Genomic DNA, 21,170 nt, shown 5'->3' on the forward strand with positions numbered 1-21,170 from the left:
ATCATGTGCTTTATCCAATTTATCGACAATGCACAGTGCAATGGTAGAACTGGTTCTGAACCAACGAAGTCAGTTGCAGTGCTAGCTCTAACCAATTCCTCCGCACATTCATTTCCAGTTTTGAATAGTGTAATGACCGGATATCCATAGAAGGTAGATGACATTTGAAATGCTAAATTCTTCTATTTGAGTTTGACATGTGATTACTAATTTCGATCTCGAATTTTCCGAACTAAGTGCTTTCAGCAGGCTGAAAAATTATCTCAAAAAATCAACGTAGGGGTTAGGTATTTTTAACATAGAATGTGTATGCAAAGTTTGAAATGAATTGGTCAAGTAGTTTTTGAATGGAAATTCACACCGAAAATCGTGTTTTTCCAGAGACGTTCCCCAAAAGGCTTCGTCACCGAGTCTCTTGTAGATATATTTGCGAGAAAAAAATAAAGGATGTTATTGAAATGATGTAGTTTGATCTACAAAAAATTCGATCAATTCGCTTCACCCAACTTTCTAAAAATAGTTGACAAAAAAACTGTTTTTTTTACGCTGAAACATTTATCCCCCCTTAAACGAAAATAGACACCAGCACAGGATCGGCCCTCCAACAATGAACCGCCAGTATAACAAACTACGTATTCTCCAAATTGTCGCTCCATTCAGCCAGACAGCCATTCCTCGCGAAGAGGAATTCTCACAACGAAAGTTTTAATGGAAAACTACATATGAGTGTAAGGTCACGGGGAGCTAGTACTCATCCCAAGTAACCATTTGGGACCACAGTCTTGTGTGGCTAGTTGCACGATCTATTGGGCTACTGTTCCAGAGCCCAGTAACCTTAAGACGGTATGCACAAGAATGTTTTACTTGTTTCAGAAACACATAGTGGTACCTCTAGAGCAGTAGTAGGTGTTGTCAGGAACGTACCACCCATCGCCATGAAGACCATCCTCTGAAGATGCTTTAGCTTTGATTGGATTGTCATAACTTCTCCCTTTTGCCACCAAACAAGACACCTGCAAGCCATTATTGGTCTAAATTTTGTTGTGTAGTTCCACTGAATGTACTAAGGTTTGAGTCCCCAAGATTTACCCGAAGCCCGTCTACATTGGCCGAAGGCCATGCAAGCTTTCTTGATTCTGAAATCAATGTGAGCTGTCCAATTATGTTTTGAGACAAGAGTTACCCCAACGTACATAACTTGATTTGCGACAATAATTTCAGAGTCAAAGAACTGCAATAAACGAGCTCCGGTTGTAATCCTTGCGTGAAAAGCACCATTGATGGTTTACTTGGATTAACTGATAGTCCAACATGAAGCCTTGCTCAACAACACATAAGGCTTGTTACATCAAAACAAAAAAAATGTTAATGCAAATACTGGTGATCATGTTAGATAATCATCGACGAAGCCATAAGTCGAAAACCAAAGTTCATTAAGTTTCTTCAACAAGCCATCGGCGATAAAGTTTCATAGAAGTGGTGACAGCACACCACCTTGAGGACATCCGCAAACACTCAGTTTCCTTATCTCTATTTGTCTTAACGATGAGTACAGATGTCGATTGCTGAGCATTGCGTGTATCCAGTCGTGATAAATGAAGGTACTCCATGACCTCGTGCTGCTTCCAAAATGGATTCGAAAGACACATTGTTCAAAGCGCCTTTAATGTCGAGAAAAACTCCCAAACGTGATTGCTTTTGTGAAAAAGCTTTCTCAATGTTGTATACAACATTGTGTAACTGGGTTACAGTAGACTTCCACCGCTGATATGCATGTTGCATTGCATGCAGCGGGTGCTGACTCAAGTTAACATCCCGAATGTAGTGGTCGATTAAACTTGCAATCGCCCATTTGATCGATTCGGTAGTCACAATTCTACGATCAAATGTCCAAGAATCAGAACTACCTGAAAAGAATTCAGGGGCAGTCGTCAGTGATAGCTCCGTAGAGCCTGGAAAGTGAGTGACAAAAAGAAAGTTGAGTATTACCTACATTAACAGTTCTAATCGAACTGTCATGAAAGTCTTTCGATTTAGAAAGTAACTTATTTAATTTGCTAGCCTCGTTGAGACTTGAGACAGTTGTGCAGAGGCGTCACTCGGTGGATCGAAGGACATTTCTGTATGCTTTGCGAACCAACTGAAATGCCTCCGACCCGTCCCTGCGTCTGCGATTCCAAGCTTCTATAAAACTTTTTGAGTCGAACAAATTCTGTATTCCACCAAGGTGTTCCTCCAGAAGCACGCATAACTCGAAGCGGACAAGCCTCTTGGTATGCTGCTACTGTAAAATTTGCGATTTGCGCCGGATATCTTACAGGACGCCATTTATTATTATTACTTAGGAAATCACTCGACACGTAGATGCCTCCTTTGTATATGACTTACCTCCACGAGAATCTGATGCACAATGACGCTGACAAAGGACTATCGTGGCGAATGTTGTCGCTTTGCAGTGGCAGCGGTGCCAGCACAACTAGGCATTATTGGCGGTGTAGGACACTGTTGAATAAGAGACTGAGGGGTACGAAACTGAGGTAAATCTACACCTCACATTCTTCCTCTTCCCTAAAAAAAGAACTGCTACACTCTTCCAACCTGTTTTTACCTGCATTTCAAGTGGATGGGCTAGAAATTCTCATCGGACCGGCAACCAGCTTTCATCACTCATATTATTCGAATTAACATGGACACTCGAGGGGAACGTCACTTCAGGATAATTGTTATATTCCGTTCGATTTTGCATGAATTCGTATTTTTTGGTAATCTTAAAACATTTAAACAATCTTCTATAGATTCGCATATTGCTAAAAAATTCAAAAAAAATTATCCAATCTCAATACAATTTTGCTCGAATTCCGACCAATTTAATGTAACTGGCAACTCTGCATGGTCTATTTTAGAATCTTTCAATAATTCTGGCAACAATATTTATGTTTCTGTTGAGATTTGTTCCTGCAGTTTTGATTTCATTGAGCACTAAAACTGTCAAAACGTGAATTTTGAGCAACTTAATTTTTCATGACACATTTCAGTAAATACAGAACACTAGCTTAGGATTGAATCTATGTCTGATCGTTTGCAAATAGTTTGGTTAAAGAATCTAAAGCCAACTGAACACTTAAATGTACCAGTAAAAAGTGTCTTGGAACGCAACGGTAAAATATTTGCCCTTTCCGTCTGAAATACGAACCATATAAACATCTAACTTATTTCTTGAAATATATTTTTAATGCATACAATGAAACATTTTCGATAGAATCGCAAATTTTCCGCAATTGCAAATGATTACGTTTGCGGTTCGAAATCAATGACATTTGAGTTGTCAATTGAAATATCAAACACTATCATCTCGCTTAAATATGAATTCTTTGACGTGATATCCATATCACTTCGGTATATTAAGTGATATTAGCGCTAATGCTAATTTGTCTGCTATAATTAACATCATATTAGCAAAAAATTTAGTCTAGTCTAACCTCCAAATATTGTTTCTTCTTCTTCTTCTTCTTCTATGTGTCCTAGTTATATTCCGTCGGCCTATTTCTGCTACGAGGTGAAACACTGACGCAAGAGAGGATGTACTAGATATTTGCATGATTGCACTCACTGTATCTGTGTTCATCCCGGGGCACCATACACGTTCTCGCAGAATGCTCTTGAGTTTTGCCGTTAAGGGGTGTCCAGCATGAGACACTTATACCCAGTGAGCAAATTTTCTGGCAGAGACCGCTCTACTAGATTTCTGTAAGTCTTGGTTTGGCAGCCCTGTCAGATTTCTGCGCGTATCCTGTCGGGTTAGTTGAGCTAGGGCGAACTCGGTTTCGTTCGCGTTTTCTGGCAAATTTTGACAGGAACCGAGCTAAACCCTGGCATAACTCGGATATAAACTGTGCAAAGATCCTGGCAAGTCCTACCTGGTAGAATTTAGCACGAATCCAGCAAAATATCTGACAAAGATATGGCAGGAAGCGTGCAGAGATCTTGGCCGTACATTTCTGGCTCGATTCTGGATAAAGGTGAGCAGCATCGGTTGGTTTAACCGCTTCTGTCAGAAACGGTTGTTGCATTTGAGCGAATTCGTTGCCAGAATTCTCGCACAAATCGCGCAAAATGCTTGCAGAAACTCTGCCAGCATCAATTTCGCTTCGCTCAACTTTTGCTAACTTTCTGCTTGCCACGCCGACCGGGTAGTGTTTTCTTGTACAGATTTTCAGGGATTACAACACACCCAAGCTTAGTAAGCATGCCTTCTTTCATGGAAGTCTTCCCGAATTGCATAAAGCATGCTCAATTGCTTTGGCCATTCCTTCGAATTTATAGTCGCGATGACATATAACAACATATGTATGCACTTGACGGTTTCCGTTGCTGTTCCAAAGCGCACCGAACAATTATTTAAACATGTTCATTATAGTTAATGTCATTTTTCATTACGTGGCCATGTTTTTTTCCCAAGGCGGTTTTCATTACACGCCTTTCAAATATTTAGTGGTTATCACAACAGGTCATTTTGTTTTCATTCAGGTGTTTTCACTACACACTTAAACCTGGGCTGTTTTCATTACGCGCCTGTCAAATAACTAGCGGTTATCATAACTCGCCATTTTATTTTTTTTTTTGTTTCAAGAAGGTTTTCATTACACACCTCAACCTAGGCAGTTTTCGTTACACGCCTTTCTAATAAGCAGTTATCACAACACGCTATTCAGTTTTTTCCCGGTGGTTTTCATTACACACCTTAACCTACACTCAAAAAAAAGTAAACGTTATGCCTATTGATTTTACACATAGATTTTTGCAATTAACGGAGGCATATAGAGACTATTTGCTGGCACATAAACCTAATGTGTTTATTTACAAGAAATATTACCCTTACATACACATTTCATAACTATTAGGAACATAAAACCCCATTCTATAACAATATGCACATATAACTTATGTGTGTGCATACATACTTTATACAATTGTCACATAGAAGGTATGTGTGCGCGTGATAACAATAGCATTTCTTCTTCATATGAATTTTAAGCGGTTTGAAGCAAATAGAATTAACGTTTGGATTTTTTTCAGTGTAGGCGGTTTTCGTTACACGCCTCTTCAAAAATTAAGCAGTTGTCACAACACGCCATTTTATTTATTTTTTCAGGTGGTTTTCATTACACACCTTAACCTAGGCGGTCTTCGTTACACGCCTCTCTAATTAGCGGTTATCACAACACGCCATTTTGTTTTGTTCGGATCACTCCATATTAACTTCCTTAATTTTCTCAAAGTCGCCATGTCGAGTGATTTCCTATTGCTGCTTATTTCGTTGACTTTCTAACTAATATAATAGTTACTCCTAGCAGGATCGCCAATGTAAAATTTGCGATTTGCGCCGGATATCTTACAGGACGCCATTTATTATTATTACTTAGGAAATCACTCGACACGTAGATGTCTCCTTTGTATATGACTTACCTCCACGAGAATCTGATGCACAATGACGCTGACAACTGACAAAGGACTATCGTAGCGAATGTTGGCGCTTTGCAGTGGCAGCTGTGCCAGCACAACTAGGCATTATTGGCGGTGTAGGACACTGTTGAGTAAGAGACTGAGGGGTACGAAACTGAGGTAAATCTACACCTCACAGCTACTATGAGTAAGTCACTTTGAGATTTAATCGTCGGAAGATGCCCATGAAATTTAGTCGCTAAGCCCTCTTCGTAGAGGGCTCAGTTCGTAGATTTGGAATTACGAATTACTTGGACGATATCTAGCGAGACGTTTAAATGATCGGAGACAATCTACTTATGATCAGATGTCGACAGTGCCTCACAAATTGATATCTGAGCTGCTCCAAATTATGTGGTGGGCATTTGCATCACCGCCGATTATGAAGGGAAAACCCATTTCTGCCACAGTATGATATAACCCTTTTGAAATCATCAAAAGGTGATGGTTTAGTATGCGGCAAATATACCGAACATTAAACTTATTTCTTGTTTATGTTATCAAGTCATGTTGACCGTGACAGCACAAATATCGCGAATTGTGAGATCGGATATAGGACATGCGTCGCGACATACATTACCCGAGGCATTTCACCTGGATTTGTCATGCTACGAAGACGGAGTTAAGTAGCTTTCCAGCATAGAATTTTTTTTATGGAGGCACGGTTTTTGAATCAAAGCTATTGAAGCTCTTCCTTCCTGCACAAGACGGAATAGATTCATAGTTGTTGTACGTTTAGCTGACGATTAATTTGTGCTACTTTAACCATATTCGATCACAGCACTACACAGTTCATCATCAGCACTTGTTGTACGGCAACTAGAAGATACCAAACACTTTGGCTTATTACACCGAAATGGGTATTAGGGACATAACCATCATTCGAATCCCACGATTTGTGAAGAAGCAAACATCCACTGTGTCAGAGATTCGCATAACACAGCAAGGGTAAAACTCACGACACTCCGTGCGCGGCTGGCATATTTTACAGTCCTCGGCACGGAAAAACACCTTGACTTGAGCACTCCTGTTTTCAGTCGCCTCTTACGTCATGGGAGCAGAAACCCAGCGAATGAATGCCCCACGGCCTCGAAGCTGGCTTTGTCCGGAGAAAGATAATAGACTGTTGTCAATCTCCTACTCAACTGCAGCCACATTGTTTCACGGTACAGACAGATAACGATATTATTGGCGTAATTTTTCTAAAAGAACCCAATTTTTAACCCATGGCATATTAGTGGCGGATCCGTGGTGGCGTGGGAAGTCACCGTGTCATAATGGCCAAGTTCGTAACGTCTCAAGGGTAGTGCGTCACAATATCCGAAAACAGAATGTGCGCCATAAACTACGCGAACTCATGACGCACATTTCTTTTCGAATCTTATAACACTTTGTGCGTCGTAATGCCCTAGAAGTGAAGTGTTCTCGAAGTAGCCAACCCCGTATTGCAACAAGTCTTCGCACTTTAGACCCGATTGAAGACCACACCATGAATCTCAACTGCCCGGGCAGGTACGTAGTTCCGCGTATAATGCTCAAAGCAGGTAATCTGCTGGAGCACTATCCAAGACTCAGACTTTTTTTTCACGGAGTATTGCTAGAATTAGGGGGGAAATCATTAGTGACTGACATTGTAATATTAGGTGGCTTTTGTGTTTGTATTTATGCAAGATGAGGGCAGCAAGTAGTGTGACCGGGATGGAAACGTAAATTTAAGAGGAGTGTGTAAGAAAAAAACTTAGAGTAAAACGTAAACTGCTACTTATTTTCGCTAGCAACAATTCCTCTGCTTCAGCGACAAGAATGCACTCGATCCACAGCACGGTAACAAACAAAACATACTAAGACACAAAGCTGACCCGAGCTGACCTTCACTTCGAAATTAATTGAGCTTCGACTAAAAACCACAGCAAAAAATATTATGTAATCCGGTAAAATGATCGAACACCAATGCCTAATAACAGTGGCTCTCAACCTTTTTCGTACCACGGACCCCTTAGAAATCACCCTGGGTTGCTGCGGATAAACATCGATTTTGTATGCTATCCAATGTTAGTAAACAAGATTTGAAATTGCAATATGCACTCGGAAAATATATTATTCTTCGCTGACCCCCTGCAACGAGTTCGCCGCCCCTAGGGATCCGCGGACCCCAGGTTGAGAATCACTACCTAATAAAGTCCAGTGTTTTACAACAATACAAAAACATCAAACTTTAACGGCTCCGGCTCATTGTAAGATACGCGTAATTTGCAAGAGTTTACCTGCAAAACAGCTATAATAGTAAATATTTCTGCATTTCATGTATCTCATAAAGCTCCGTTAAAAATTATTTTTTCTCATCTTTTCAGACTTTCCGAAACCACGGCGAAAAAAACGAATGTAACCGACAAAAGACTATCCACAATGCGGGAGGAGGAAGAAACTAATCCTGATGATGCCAACAACCGCCAATCGAAACTCCACAAACGAACGCAGGTCTAAAAGTCTAACCTCAAAATGCACTGACCACAAATGTGAGACCCTTCCAAAATTTGCTCGTAAAAGTCCAATCAGTACAATCCTTAAAATCAAAGTATCATATAGTTTATTGGTGTACATCTACACTCAAAAAAAAGTAAACGTTATGCCTATTGATTTTACACATAGATTTTTGCAATTAACGGAGGCATATAGAGACTATTTGCTGGCACATAAACCTAATGTGTTTATTTACAAGAAATATTACCCTTACATACACATTTCATAACTATTAGGAACATAAAACCCCATTCTATAACAATATGCACATATAACTTATGTGTGTGCATACATACTTTATACAATTGTCACATAGAAGGTATGTGTGCGCGTGATAACAATAGCATTTCTTCTTCATATGAATTTTAAGCGGTTTGAAGCAAATAGAATTAACGTTTGGATTTTTTTCAGTGTATGTGCGAATAGTACTCCTACTATTCAATAGAGGTTAATTATTCCGTTTTGCTGTGTAAGAACATTCAACTGTACATTCCTGTCGTTCTCGTTGGATTTTTTTTTGAAAAAATCAAACAATATGTTGTATGTAGGAGCTTGTACAATAGAATATTAGAAGTTTTGTATCAAAACGACATATCAATAATTAACTGATAGAAGAATCATCACGTCGCTTACGATATACATAGCTCATTTGTTGAATAGCACATGCACACAGCAAACACATTCACTGTGCACAGAATCATCAATCGTAATGCATTACTAGTATAATGTTGATTAAACAAAACGTTTTCAACTCATAACATTACTGCGCTTTTCTCGTGCTAGAAACATCCATAGTAAAAGTAACATACATCAATTAAAATTGGCAATATCAGTTCATAAAAATAAAATAATAATATAATTTAGTTCAAATATCATTACGCCATTTATTTGCTTTCACAATTTTTAGGAAACTCAATAATAGTTATCATTTGCCAGAACAATATATAAATGGGCGAATGTTTTCATTTGAATGAGGGAATTGCCTTGCTCTGTATTCGCCGTTTCTAGAATTTCCGAATCCGAGTAGTAACTGTTCAATTTTAGTTGTTTTGTGTACGAAATACACACTTTTGCAAACAGTTAGCAAAATAGTTCAATTATTGTTGCATACACTAAACTAAAACGTTAATCCTTAGATTAGAGTGAAATATTCTTCTATCAAACTGCGCTGACAGAAGCTTCCTTTTCCCCTCACATATATGCGAACGTCTGGGCGTACATTTTTCGCAGAAGCTCAAAAGGGAATTTTGGATGAACTCTTCACGAGCCGGAAATACAGCCGTTATCCGTAGTGTCCCTGCCGATGGTCAGCGATTCGAAGGCGGTGCAATCGATGCTTCACTTGGCCGCAATCTCGCATCGGAAACGCAGCTTTGAGCTCGATCGTTGGATTGTTACAGTTGTGTTGAGTAGGACCTGTTATAGGTAATAGGATTTGTATTTGTTGAGCAAAGCTGATATCTGCTGTAGTAGACTGTCCAATGAAAATAGGTCAATGTATTAGTGTGCTATTGAGGAAACTACAATACAAATGAGATTTTTTTAGGAATATACCAATCCCAATCTAGTGAAGTAAAAAAGTTTTTCTATAAAATAATATTTGGGTAGGGGATGCAACTTCGCTGATTGTTTGTCTTAGTTATTGAAGGGCAATAGTACGGTGGAATGTAACGTCTCAGAGTGATCAATTGTAATTAACGAACCTTATACATTTATTAGCTAAAATACTTAAAAATCCGTGCAAATATACAATTATAAAATTTACTGGAAACTAGGGTTTTCTTTGTCGCCAAATAGTTTGTCCCTATTCCCCCTTCGTCACAATGAACTTGGATTATTGGCCTTGTAATTTTAGGAGATCGATTTCACCACATCTACAGATCACTTGTCTGATCTGAAATTTCTTGACAATTTTCCATATTTTCTTTCAATATTCTATGCCGTGGAACGGTTCAAATTCTATGTACTGGAACGGTAAACTTGGTTTTGACGCCAAATTATTCATATGCAGTTTGATAACCTGCAAGTTGCCCCACATTAAATACTTGATATAGCAATAGCCCTTATTTTGACAATAGTAGATGACGCTATCCGCCTAGTAAGAGAAGTTCATCCGTTACACATTTGTGCAACGAACGCCCAACATTTCTAGTGACATGTTACTGTCAGACCCGGGCGCAAGGGGGGAATTTTGAGAATTCAGACTCTCATAAGGATTTTGAACCCCTTTTAAAAATTTCTCCCTGATCATAAAAATTTGAATACTACGAGGAGTTTTGTCACTCAGAAGTCGGTTTCTAGTACTCACTTCGAATTCTGCTTCTCAAGATTCTGACGAATCTTGTTTATAATACTGATTTTGCTCCTCCCAGGATTCTGTTACGATTATTTATCAGGATTCTGATAGAATCCTTCTTAACATTCCGATGAAAATTTTCGCAGCATTTCGATGGAATCCGTTTTCGTTTTCCTATTCCTATTTTCTGCTCAGAACTCCGATGGATTCTGGTGACATCCATGACATGATTCTTGTGGAATTCTACTCGTGATTCGAGGTTATAGAGAATTTATCTAAACCGGAAGTCACCATCTTGGATTACAAAATGGCTCAAGACATCGATTTCCATTATGCACTCGTCAACCCCATTCCGAAAATACCCGTATTGTCGAGGTTATAGAGAACTTATCCAAACCGGATGTCGCCATCTTGGATTACAAAATGACTCAAGACATGGACCTCAAACTTTTCAAAAAGAGTTCGTTATTTCGAATTTAGTTGGTAAAAAAAATTACGTAAATCGAAAATTACGTAAAAACGCTTTTAATCCATCTAACAGTGTGATGAGACATTTCTTATAACTCTTGTTACTCTCTTCGGATATTATATCGATTGAGAACATTTAGATCATGATTTCTCGCGATGTTTTTGATAATACAGCCATATTCGATTATCCGTAGACTCGATTATCCGTAACTCGTTTATCCGTAGAAAATGACTCGATTATCCGTAGTCCGAAGAAATTGTTTCAATTGTCCGCATATTATTTTTTTCTAAAGCTACATTACACATCTATGATTGTAATTGATACCAACTACAGTTTCTGAAAGAATAAATATTTTCTAAAAAATATGAAAACTTCATAGAAGTGCAGAAATTTTACTTAATTATAGCATATATTTTTTAGATTTGGTTCGATGAGTCATATATTTTCGCACACCAATCAATTACAATTGATACTAGCTACAGTTTTTGAAAAACCAGAATTTTATGGTCTCGCAAAATATTCACAAAAATATGTGGAAATACAGAAATTTCGCATTAAAAAAAAACTTTTTTCTATCCCAATTTTTTTTTGTCCCTTTATGGGCAGCTAGGGCCGAGGGTGGTGGCTAGCGGGTTTCATACATCCTTGACCTGACGGACAAAGCTATGGTGCCTTGAATACAGGCAACGCAGATCCAAGGCCATCATTGAAATGATAAGTTCTGCGTTTGAGATATACTTCCCCCGGTTGCCAGACGAGTACCTGTAATTATTACTTGTTGCTTTGTATGTATGAATCTAATGTTCAGTCCTGGGTGGTGTATGCGGGGAAGGTGTGGTTTTTAGCGTTCGAGTCCAGGAGTACATATCTGTCTGGGTTAGCGTGGGCGTTTACTAATTGTGTAATAGTGTGATCGCCAAAGGCTCGAGCATTTGAATGCTAGCGTGTCTCTAACTTTGCGTGCATAGATTCGATTTTAGATTCGTGTGGCCATTCGCATATTCACGTGTATTCTTGAACGATCGCGCGCATACCATGAATATGATAATTAATTTTTAGTGTATGGTAGAGGAATGTGTTGTCTGGTGAATATGAGCATCATTCTTGATTGGTCCAACTGAAGGCATGAGTCGAGAGTAGAGAATTCCGAACGTAGCCGGTCTATGATCGCGCGAGTGGTGGGTTAATGCTTGCGACCGCGGTTGTCAGTGGCGGATCCAGGGGGAGGGTCTTGGGGGTCCGGACCCCCCCCCCCCGAAATTTTTTAACTTCTTGAGAAATTTTAAAATAGTTTCTATTTTGAATTCGTTCTAAACTTAAAATCATTCCAAACCAGATTCGACCACCAAAACTGATTTTAATTAAATGAGGTTATTACATATCACGTATTGTACAATGAACATTTCAAAATCGAAATTTTGGACCCCCTCCGAAATTTTTCTCTGGATCCGCTCCTGGCGGTTGTAAAGTTGTAGGTGCTGAAAAGTTCACTTAAGTAAGTGGGTGTTTTAATGTTTACGCTCGGTGTGTGTGGATGATTGAAATTGTAATGTAAGTTCGCGTTTTTGACCAGGTTTGTGTTATCGCGAAAGTTAGGGGCGTTTGTGCGTTTTGAATTTGAGTGTATATGAGAAAATATGCAATTGATTTTGTTAGTGAGTATGAGTTTGAACCTAATTTAAGATATAGTAATAAAAGGAAAAATAACATGCCGAATGTTTCTTTTTTAGGTCACTAACCGTGCATTGCAGAATGCCCAAAAACTCTGAACTAGGTCTCGTCGAGTCCAGTCTGTTCGTCTCGTCCTGTCATGTCTGGGGTTTCCAGGTTACATGCATTCACCAGATGAGACTAGCTTATGTCAGCTTACTTGTGCACTGGTTTCGTGGAATCGAGGCGATCATCGAAATGATAGATCCTACGAGTGAATGCACTTGGCCCAGTCACCTGTCAAGCATTTGTGTATTTGTTTGTGTTGAGATATGTGTGGAGCCTGTAAATAATATTTTAATACGAATATTCAATAGTAATTCTTCAAAAGGGCTAATGAGACTTTTGTAAACAAACTTATTTCGCTCATTATTCCGCTACCGAGTTGAATTTCATGAAAAATACACATGAATCAACATCTTTATCCTGGGTAGAATCAATTTCAAATGTTTTCTGTGTTGAAATGATAACAAATTAGGAGAACTTAGCAAAACAAAAGTTTGTTTACAAATCTTATTAGCCCTATTCAAATGTTGATATGGTATTATTGTATATGTTAAAATAAGAAACGTGTACTATTTGCAGTTTGTTGATCGTTCCTACTTATCTGATTCCATCGAGTATGAGAATACATCTCCATTGTTCTGGCGACGTCTGATGGCATAGAAGAATCATTGTTGGCAGCAATGTTGCTCTTCTTGGATGTATGAGCTCGAAAAGGTCATCACAAGAATATAACGCATGAGACCGAAAATAAATAAAAAGAAAATAAAAAGATGAGTTAGTATTGTTATTGAGTATTAATAATATGCCGATTTTTTTTTTGTTGTGCTACTGGAGCTGTAGAGCTAATTGATTCAATTAAGGCATGGACCTAGACTTCTGGAATCGAGGTTAGAGACTTCCGGACGTGAACGATTCATGAATGCGCGAGTGCGGGGGACTGTAGGTTCAGGCTTAAGACTGCGTTTGAGTGATTACAAGTGCTGAGACGTTCATATTATTACCGGGATGTTATAATGTCTGGAAGAGCGCGAGTATAGGTTGCGTGGATGGTCGCGAAGGGCTCAAGCATTTTTATATTTGCTTGTCGCGTGTATGTGACTTTGTGTGTATACATTCGATTTTTATGTAGTTTAGTGAATATGAGCATTATATTTATGATTGGTTAACCTGACGGCATTGGACTTATGCTACTAGGGCCTAGAATAGGGGATTCCGAACGAAACCGATTCATGATCGCGCGAACACGGGCATTTGGAGGTTCACTCTCGAGACCGGGATTGTTAATTTATAAGTGCTAAACCATTCACTTAATCACCGGGGTGTTATACTTTTTACGAGATCGTGGGTGTGGTCGTGCGTAGATGATCGCGAAGGACTCGAGCGTTTGTATGTGGACGTTTTTGTCGCGTGTGCTAGTATGTATGTAACTTCGCGTGGACACATTATTTTTGTAAGCGTGTGGCCATTCGCATGTTCGCGTATTCTTCAATGATCGCGCGTGGACGTCTTGTCTAGTTTTTATTTCTATTGGTCCAACTAAAGGCATGAATTTGGGCTGCTAGGATCAAGGGCGGAGACTTCCGGACGTGACCGATTCATGATTGCGCGAGCTTAGGTTCTTAGGTTCCAACGTTCACCTAATCAATCGGGGTGTTTGAATATTGGCGAGAACGCGGGCGTTCGTATTTGTGACCAGGTTTGTGTTATCGTGTAGGCCACGTTTGTACGTTTGGAATGAGAGATTGTTAGTGTATATGAGAGAATAAGAAATTTGTGTTAGTGAATGTTAGCATGGATCTAATTGAAAATATAGCAACAAAAGAAGGGTGCCTGCAGAGAGAATTGGGCCCTAAACCCACATTGTATATTATTTGACCATGGCAGTGGATAATAAAGGTCGCCAAGTTAAGTACTAAAATTGATCACAATGTAGCTTAACTAAAAAGAAAATATTCGTATCCCAAGTTTCTGTGATATAATCACTGTAATACTGCTTTGGTGGAAAAGCCCCCGGACCACATCAAGGTACAGTATCATGCCGAGGGAACTTTTTTTTCTATCCCAATATTTTAATACAAAAATCGATTGAAATTGATATCAGCTACATTTCCTGGAAGCATAAAATTTTAAACTCTTGAAAATTATAATAATTTGGGACAATAAAGAGATTTCATTCAATCAACAAATATTTCAACTCAATGCGGTGTGCTATAAAATTTGTTGCGCCAAATCGATTGGCCGCAAACTTCATTTTCCTGTAGATGCCTGTGATTTTCTCTGTACTTTTTAGAATGAATACAATGACCGATTTTTTCTGCCCTATTATGTATTTATGACTGACGAAATCTGAACATATTGGTTTCAGATTGTTTGAGACTATCGAAGATATGAAATAAAACCCTAGAATACTCTTCGGAATCATTCTATTATCGCATAAATTTGAAAAACAATCGAAACTTTTTAAGTACTTTAAGAACATCGACATTTTGAATTCAGAAATCAAGGGGAAGGAAATCAGAAGACTTTTTCTTAAATGTATCTGACAAAATCGGGTCAAGAAGCTGACAAAATCTGTTGTAGAAAAATTCGGCAGCGACCAAAAACGGGGACTAATAAAATAGGATCTTCACTATAGTCAGTACTTTGCACCGCTCTGAAAAGAACAGCGCTAATAATCCTTTACGAAGTAGATGCACTGAACAGCCTTTAAGCGACTCGGTAGAACACCGAACAATGGCCAAATGAAGATCCTGGATGATGTTTCCACCAAGCAAACAAGAGAAAAAAAGCTTACTGTGCGACGATGTATAACAAACTGTATCACTTAATGCGTTTGAACAAGCATATTTAGAGCTAAAATATCCAAGAACCAAGATTCAGCTAGTTTCTGATTGGTTCACTAAACAATATCCCTAGAGCGCATGATGACGATGATAATATTGAGACATTCACCGAAACGTACACGCCACACCAACTGTTTACTAAACACCGCTCTAAGGTTGCCAACAAGTTTTTTGGGTAACTAGTACTTGTATTTGCTATTTGCAATAGTAATAAGCCTCCCATTTTGGTTTAAACGCAAGGACAATTTTTAAAACAGAATTTGATTGATAAGTACAGCTCATTAAACCAATTTTATCAATTCTGTAATCTAAAAAGATTTTTTGAATTTTACTAAACATGATTAGTTTGGCTCCACTTGCATCTGGTATACTCATTCTGCATAAAACGTGTGCGTTTTTGATACTTGCAACGTGTGCAAAATTCATCCCTCTTAGAAATCCATATTTCGAAATCGTCCAATGCTGGTTCTTTGTTGGACCAACGTTGGGCGACGCTCGGCAGACCGTTCAGCAGGCGTCTATTACTGGACTTGTGTTAGATGGTTTTGAAACAAATTTTTGGGCTTCTCAGTGGAATCTATCGTGTTGTTTCTCTTAGAAGATTCCCAAAGTTTTGCTATTGTACACAAACTAGTGGTGCGTAATCTCAAACTCAGTGGTTATTTCTGTTTGAATTTACCAAAACCAGTATTAGGTTGACTGAAGTTTCACACAGAGAATTTAGCTTTATGCGTCTTGATTATTAGACTAAACATAAGTATATTAATTGTAATGTATGATTACGAATGTAAAGTATGCATCGTTTCACCCCCGTTCAGTAAAGGAAACACCAACCGAGAGAAAAAGGGCTAGTCTTATTGCAGCCAGTCAACAGGCAAGTCACTGTACTACAAGCGAAAATAAAGAATACTAAGACCAGCGAGTAAACCATTCTTTTGTCGATATCACCAGTCAAGCGATGTCAGGTACCGAACACTACACTGGCGACGAGTAAAAAATCGGAAATCGAGTAGAGCTAGCGAATTTGCAAGTTATAGTTTGCAAAAACACAACGGAGGAGGCAAGATGGCGGCGGCGTCGGCAAATTTTCGCTGCTACGACGGCGAGTCGGAAGAATGGGAGCTTTACAGAGAGCAATTGGAACAATTTTTTGTTTCCAATAAGATTGCGGACGACATGAAGAAAGCAGTTCTGATCAATCATCTCAGTGCGCGTACGTATAAGCTTCTTCGTGACTTGTGTACTCCTGATCAGCCGAAGGAAAAAAGTTATAAAGATCTATGCACAGTGTTGTCAACGCACTTCACGCCTCCGGTCGTCGTGCACAAAGAGAGAAGAACTTTTTTCCGAGCTCAACGAGGGGAGGGCGCCCCCGAGTCAATTAACGACTGGATTGTACGGATCAAAAATCTCGCAGCAAACTGCAAGTTTGGAGATGCATTGCAGCACAACCTGGTCAATAAGTTTATTGATGGACTAGGTGGTGAGGCGTTCGATCGAGTGTGTGAGGAAAACGAAACACTTACTCTGGAGAAAGCGCAGGAGATAGCCTTGAAATACGAAGCAGATTCAACATCAACTACAGCGATTCACTATTTAAAAGGAAAAAAACAACCAGGGTTGAAACCGAAAGCAAAAGTTAGTCAATGGCAGAACAACAACAATGGAAAACGGTCGGGTGGCTTCAGAGGTTGTTTTGCTTGCTGCAGAGAGGGACACCAGCGAAAGGATTGCCCTTTCAAGAACTACGTTTGCAACAAATGTAGCGAAAAAGGTCACCTACAAGCCGCTTGCGATTTCCAGAAGAATCACTACGTGGCGGAATCCTCTGGCCCAGAGAGAAGAAACGTCTCCGAAAACGACGAGCAAATTGCGGTTCAGCAGCACTATATTAGTAAGTGTCAAGAATTTTTCATCCACAATATGACGGAGAACAAAGAAAGTGACAGTTTTATAGTTAAGGTGAAAATTTCTGAGCATGATTATAGTATGGAGTTAGATTCTGGGGCAGGCGTGAGTGTTATTTCTCAAAAGTTATACAAGGAAGAATTCTCTAGTTATGCGCTGGAACAGTCGGCTTTGAAACTGAAATTGTTTTCAGGATCGTGGTTGAAAGTAGTGGGCGTTTTCCAGCCGATCATAGAATATAATGCAATTCGTAAGAGAGTGCTTATAGCTGTGGTTGCAGAGGAGGGCCCTCCGTTACTAGGAAAAAACTTCATGAAAGCTTTTGGAATTCGTCTGGCCATCATCAACAATGTGGGTAATAGCACGGTGCTCGAGGAACTTTTATCCAAGTATCGTGAACTCTTCAATGGGGAATTGGGACGCTACAGACACTGTACGGTTTCTTTGGAAACAGAGGAAAGCGCTATTCCGGTATTTAAAAAACCTCGACAGGTACCGTTTAAGTTTCATAGTCAGATGAATACAGAATTGGAGAAGATGGAACGTGCGGGTGTAATCACGAAGTGTGACAGCTCACCATGGGGAACACCATTAGTGCCGGTGCTTAAATCAGATGGTGGATTGAGACTTTGCGGTGATTATAAGGTATCGGTCAACCGGTTTGTTAAAGACGTAAAGCATCCCCTACCCACGGCGGACGAGATTTTTGCTCGATTGAACGGGGGACAAAAGTTTTCGAAGTTGGACTTATCTAAGGCGTATAACCAGTTCGAGCTTGCAGACGCATCTAAGGAACTGTGTGCTATTTCAACCATCAAAGGAGTATATAAAATGAATCGTCTGCCATTCGGCGTTAAGCCGGCATCGGGAATCGTACAGCGCGAAATAGAGAAATTATTCTGCGGTATCCCAGGGGTGCAAAATCTTCTGGACGATGTTATCGTCACGGGCAGTTCGGACGAAGAGCATATGGCGCGACTCGAACAGGTGTTCGAGGTTCTCGAGAAGGCAGGACTTAAGCTAAATAAGGATAAATGTCAATTCTTTAAGGACGAAGTGACGTTTATAGGTTACGTAATCAACAGGTTCGGCCTGAAAAAGACGGATGAGAGAATCTGCTCCATTCGCGATGCGCCTGCTCCGAAAAACGTGACAGAGGTCAGGGCATTTGCAGGGCTGGTGAATTACTATGCCAAATTCGTCAAAGGCCTGGCGGATCTGATGAGTCCAATTTACAAATTACTGAAAAAGGGAACAGTTTTTATTTGGTCTGAAACTTGCAGCGAAGCATTTCAGAAAATTAAAGATGAGATTTGTCGTGATGTCACGTTGACACATTTTGATCCAAACGCGGATCTGATACTGACATGCGATGCGTCTAATGTTGGTGTTTCCGCCGTTCTTAGTCAAAAGGGAAAGGATGGTATTGAGCGTCCGGTGGCATTTGCGTCTCGAATTCTTCATGCATCTGAAAAAAATTATAGTGTCATCGACAGAGAGGCCTTGGCAATAATGTACGGAGTGAATAAATATTTCTTGTATTTGGCTGGGAACAAGTTTTCTATTCACACAGACCATAAACCATTGCTGAGTTTGTTTCACCCTCAGAAAGGTATTCCAACGATAGCAGCTAGCCGTATGCAAAGGTGGGCCCATTTCCTTTCCAGTTTCAATTACAGTATTGGGCATGTGCGGTCTCAATCAAATGTGGCAGATTTCTCATCACGTTTTCCTACCGAATCGTGGAAGCTGTGGAAGGAAGAAGATTCCTATTTAAATTTCATCAACAAAGAGGAGTGCGGACTGACATCAGTATCGGAGTTGAGATTGAGGACTGTAGAAGATCCGGATTTAAGCATAGTTGTTGACTTTCTTAAAGGTATAGTGGATAAAAATCGATTCAAGGAAAATCCTTATTTCAAGCTTATTGATGAGATATCATTGGAGGATGGCGTGGTGATGAGAGGGCATAGAGTTGTTATTCCGAAAGTCCTCCGGGAAAATGTGCTTTCGCAAATCCATAAATCACATTTGGGCATGGTTAAGAGTAAGAGCATCGCTAGGGCTAACGTGTGGTGGCCCAGGATCGATGAAGACATCGCGAATACCGTGAAAAGTTGTTCAGCCTGTGTGATGCACAGTCAGTCCCCACCAAAAGCGGAATTGATTCCGTGGAGTTCACCAAGGAGTGTATGGAGCAGAATTCACGTGGACTTTGCGGGTCCAATCAACGGCTGGAGTTATTTCATAGTAGTTGATGCTCTCTCGAAATGGGTAGAAGTTTTTCCTACCAAGAGTTGCACCGCCGAGTTCGTTCTGGATAAATTGGTGGAGTGCATTTCGCGTTTTGGCCTGTTTGACGAACTTGTGAGCGATAATGGCACTCAGTTTGTAGCCGACTCTGTAAAGCGTTTTCTGGCGGCTAACGGTATCAAGCAGATTTTAACAAGTCCTGGTCATCCGGCAACAAATGGTGAGGCCGAAAATATGGTTAAAACCTTCAAGTCTGCACTGTTGAAATGTGTGTCTGCGGGAAACAAGGATGTTCGGAATGTAATAGCAAATTTTCTTATTGGATATCGTAAATCGGTACATTGTACAACGCAGGTATCTCCAGTTGTGGCCATGCTAGGACGAGATATTAAAACTTCTCTAGATTTGTTTAAACCGATTCGTCTTACAAGAAATGAGGTGGAAACAATAGCAAAGCGAAATATTGTGAAAAATCAAAAGTCACAGAGGACCAACTATTATGGAAGCCGAAATGCTGCATTCAATGTTGGAGATAGTGTCATAGTACGAGATTACAGAGATCCAAATAAGGTTGCATGGACCCCAGCGGTTGTTCGGATAGTCTTAGGTAGACGTAATTACAGAGTAGAATTGGTAGAGTCAGGTCGGCTCATCAAACGTCACTTAAACCAGATAAAATTCAACACGAGCGTCACTAAGTCTACATCTGAAGTCTCTCTTCCCTCACCAACAGTACCAACACCCCACAAGTCATCCAGTTATGGGAGTCGAGCACCAGTTAAAAGGCAGTCCATACAGAAGTCATCGGCTACGAACACCACAAATGTATCACTTGAGCGTAGGGAAGCCGCAAACCTATTTAGTGATTCAGAATCCAGTGATGATGAATTTCTGGAACTTCCGATAGCAGAAAGTTCATCTGGGGGGATGGTTGGTTCGGAAAATGTTCTGCAAGACGAGATAAACGATCTTTCAAGAAGTTTAAGTCAGGTTAACTTGGGACATGATGAGGTTCAAGATACGCTTAGGCCACAACAAGCGGATGAGGTTCAAGTAGTTGAGAGTAAGGACAGAAGTTGGAATTCTTCAATAGATAGCGAAGGAGATTCAGCAGTAGCAGGTTTTGAAAGAGGCTTCTGGCGACTGAGAGATATCAAAGGCAGAATTTTTAAAAAATGATTGTCTATAATTGAAATTCACTTCTTATTTCAGATGATGCATATTAACCAAAACTATTCACTTTTATTTTTCAAAATCAGTAAAAACTTAATGTGGGGATGTAATGTATGATTACGAATGTAAAGTATGCATCGTTTCACCCCCGGTCAGTAAAGGAAACACCAACCGAGAGAAAAAGGGCTAGTCTTATTGCAGCCAGTCAACAGGCAAGTCACTGTACTACAAGCGAAAATAAAGAATACTAAGACCAGCGAGTAAACCATTCTTTTGTCGATATCACCAGTCAAGCGATGTCAGGTACCGAACACTACACTAATCGAAATTAATCGAACACAATACTTTAAAACAAAATAAGTTAACTAAATAACTTGTTACATGTCTTACTTTCACTTTATAGAATATAAAGTGATCGATATTCGTCCATAAGTCAAACATTAATGCATGTACCATAAGTCAAACATTGATGCATGTACCTTAGATACTG

General features: G+C 39.7%; 2 protein-coding genes across 13 annotated transcripts in view; both read left to right on the forward strand.

Moving 5' to 3' along the window:
* The window catches only part of LOC131684926 (sodium bicarbonate cotransporter 3), a 149,850-nt gene extending 140,057 nt beyond the window's left edge, over positions 1-9,793 (forward strand). For all 12 annotated transcript variants that reach the window (XM_058968184.1, XM_058968185.1, XM_058968183.1 and 9 more), the window contains 2 exons: positions 7,854-7,980; positions 9,253-9,793. In XM_058968184.1, the coding sequence (XP_058824167.1) occupies positions 7,854-7,980; positions 9,253-9,399 (274 nt within the window). In that variant the 3' untranslated portion in view covers positions 9,400-9,793. The remainder of the gene's footprint in view (positions 1-7,853; positions 7,981-9,252) is intronic.
* A 6,618-nt stretch (positions 9,794-16,411) lies between these two features.
* On the forward strand, positions 16,412-21,112 carry LOC131679469 (uncharacterized protein K02A2.6-like). The gene is made up of 4 exons (XM_058960199.1): positions 16,412-19,807; positions 19,862-20,120; positions 20,241-20,570; positions 21,084-21,112. Exons 1-4 carry the CDS (start codon positions 16,412-16,414, stop codon positions 21,110-21,112), a joined length of 4,014 nt encoding a protein of 1,337 aa, XP_058816182.1.
* The last annotated feature ends 58 nt before the right edge of the window (positions 21,113-21,170 follow it).

This window comes from Topomyia yanbarensis, chromosome 2 (assembly GCF_030247195.1).
Source record: "Topomyia yanbarensis strain Yona2022 chromosome 2, ASM3024719v1, whole genome shotgun sequence".
Taxonomy (NCBI): Eukaryota; Metazoa; Arthropoda; class Insecta; order Diptera; family Culicidae; genus Topomyia; species Topomyia yanbarensis.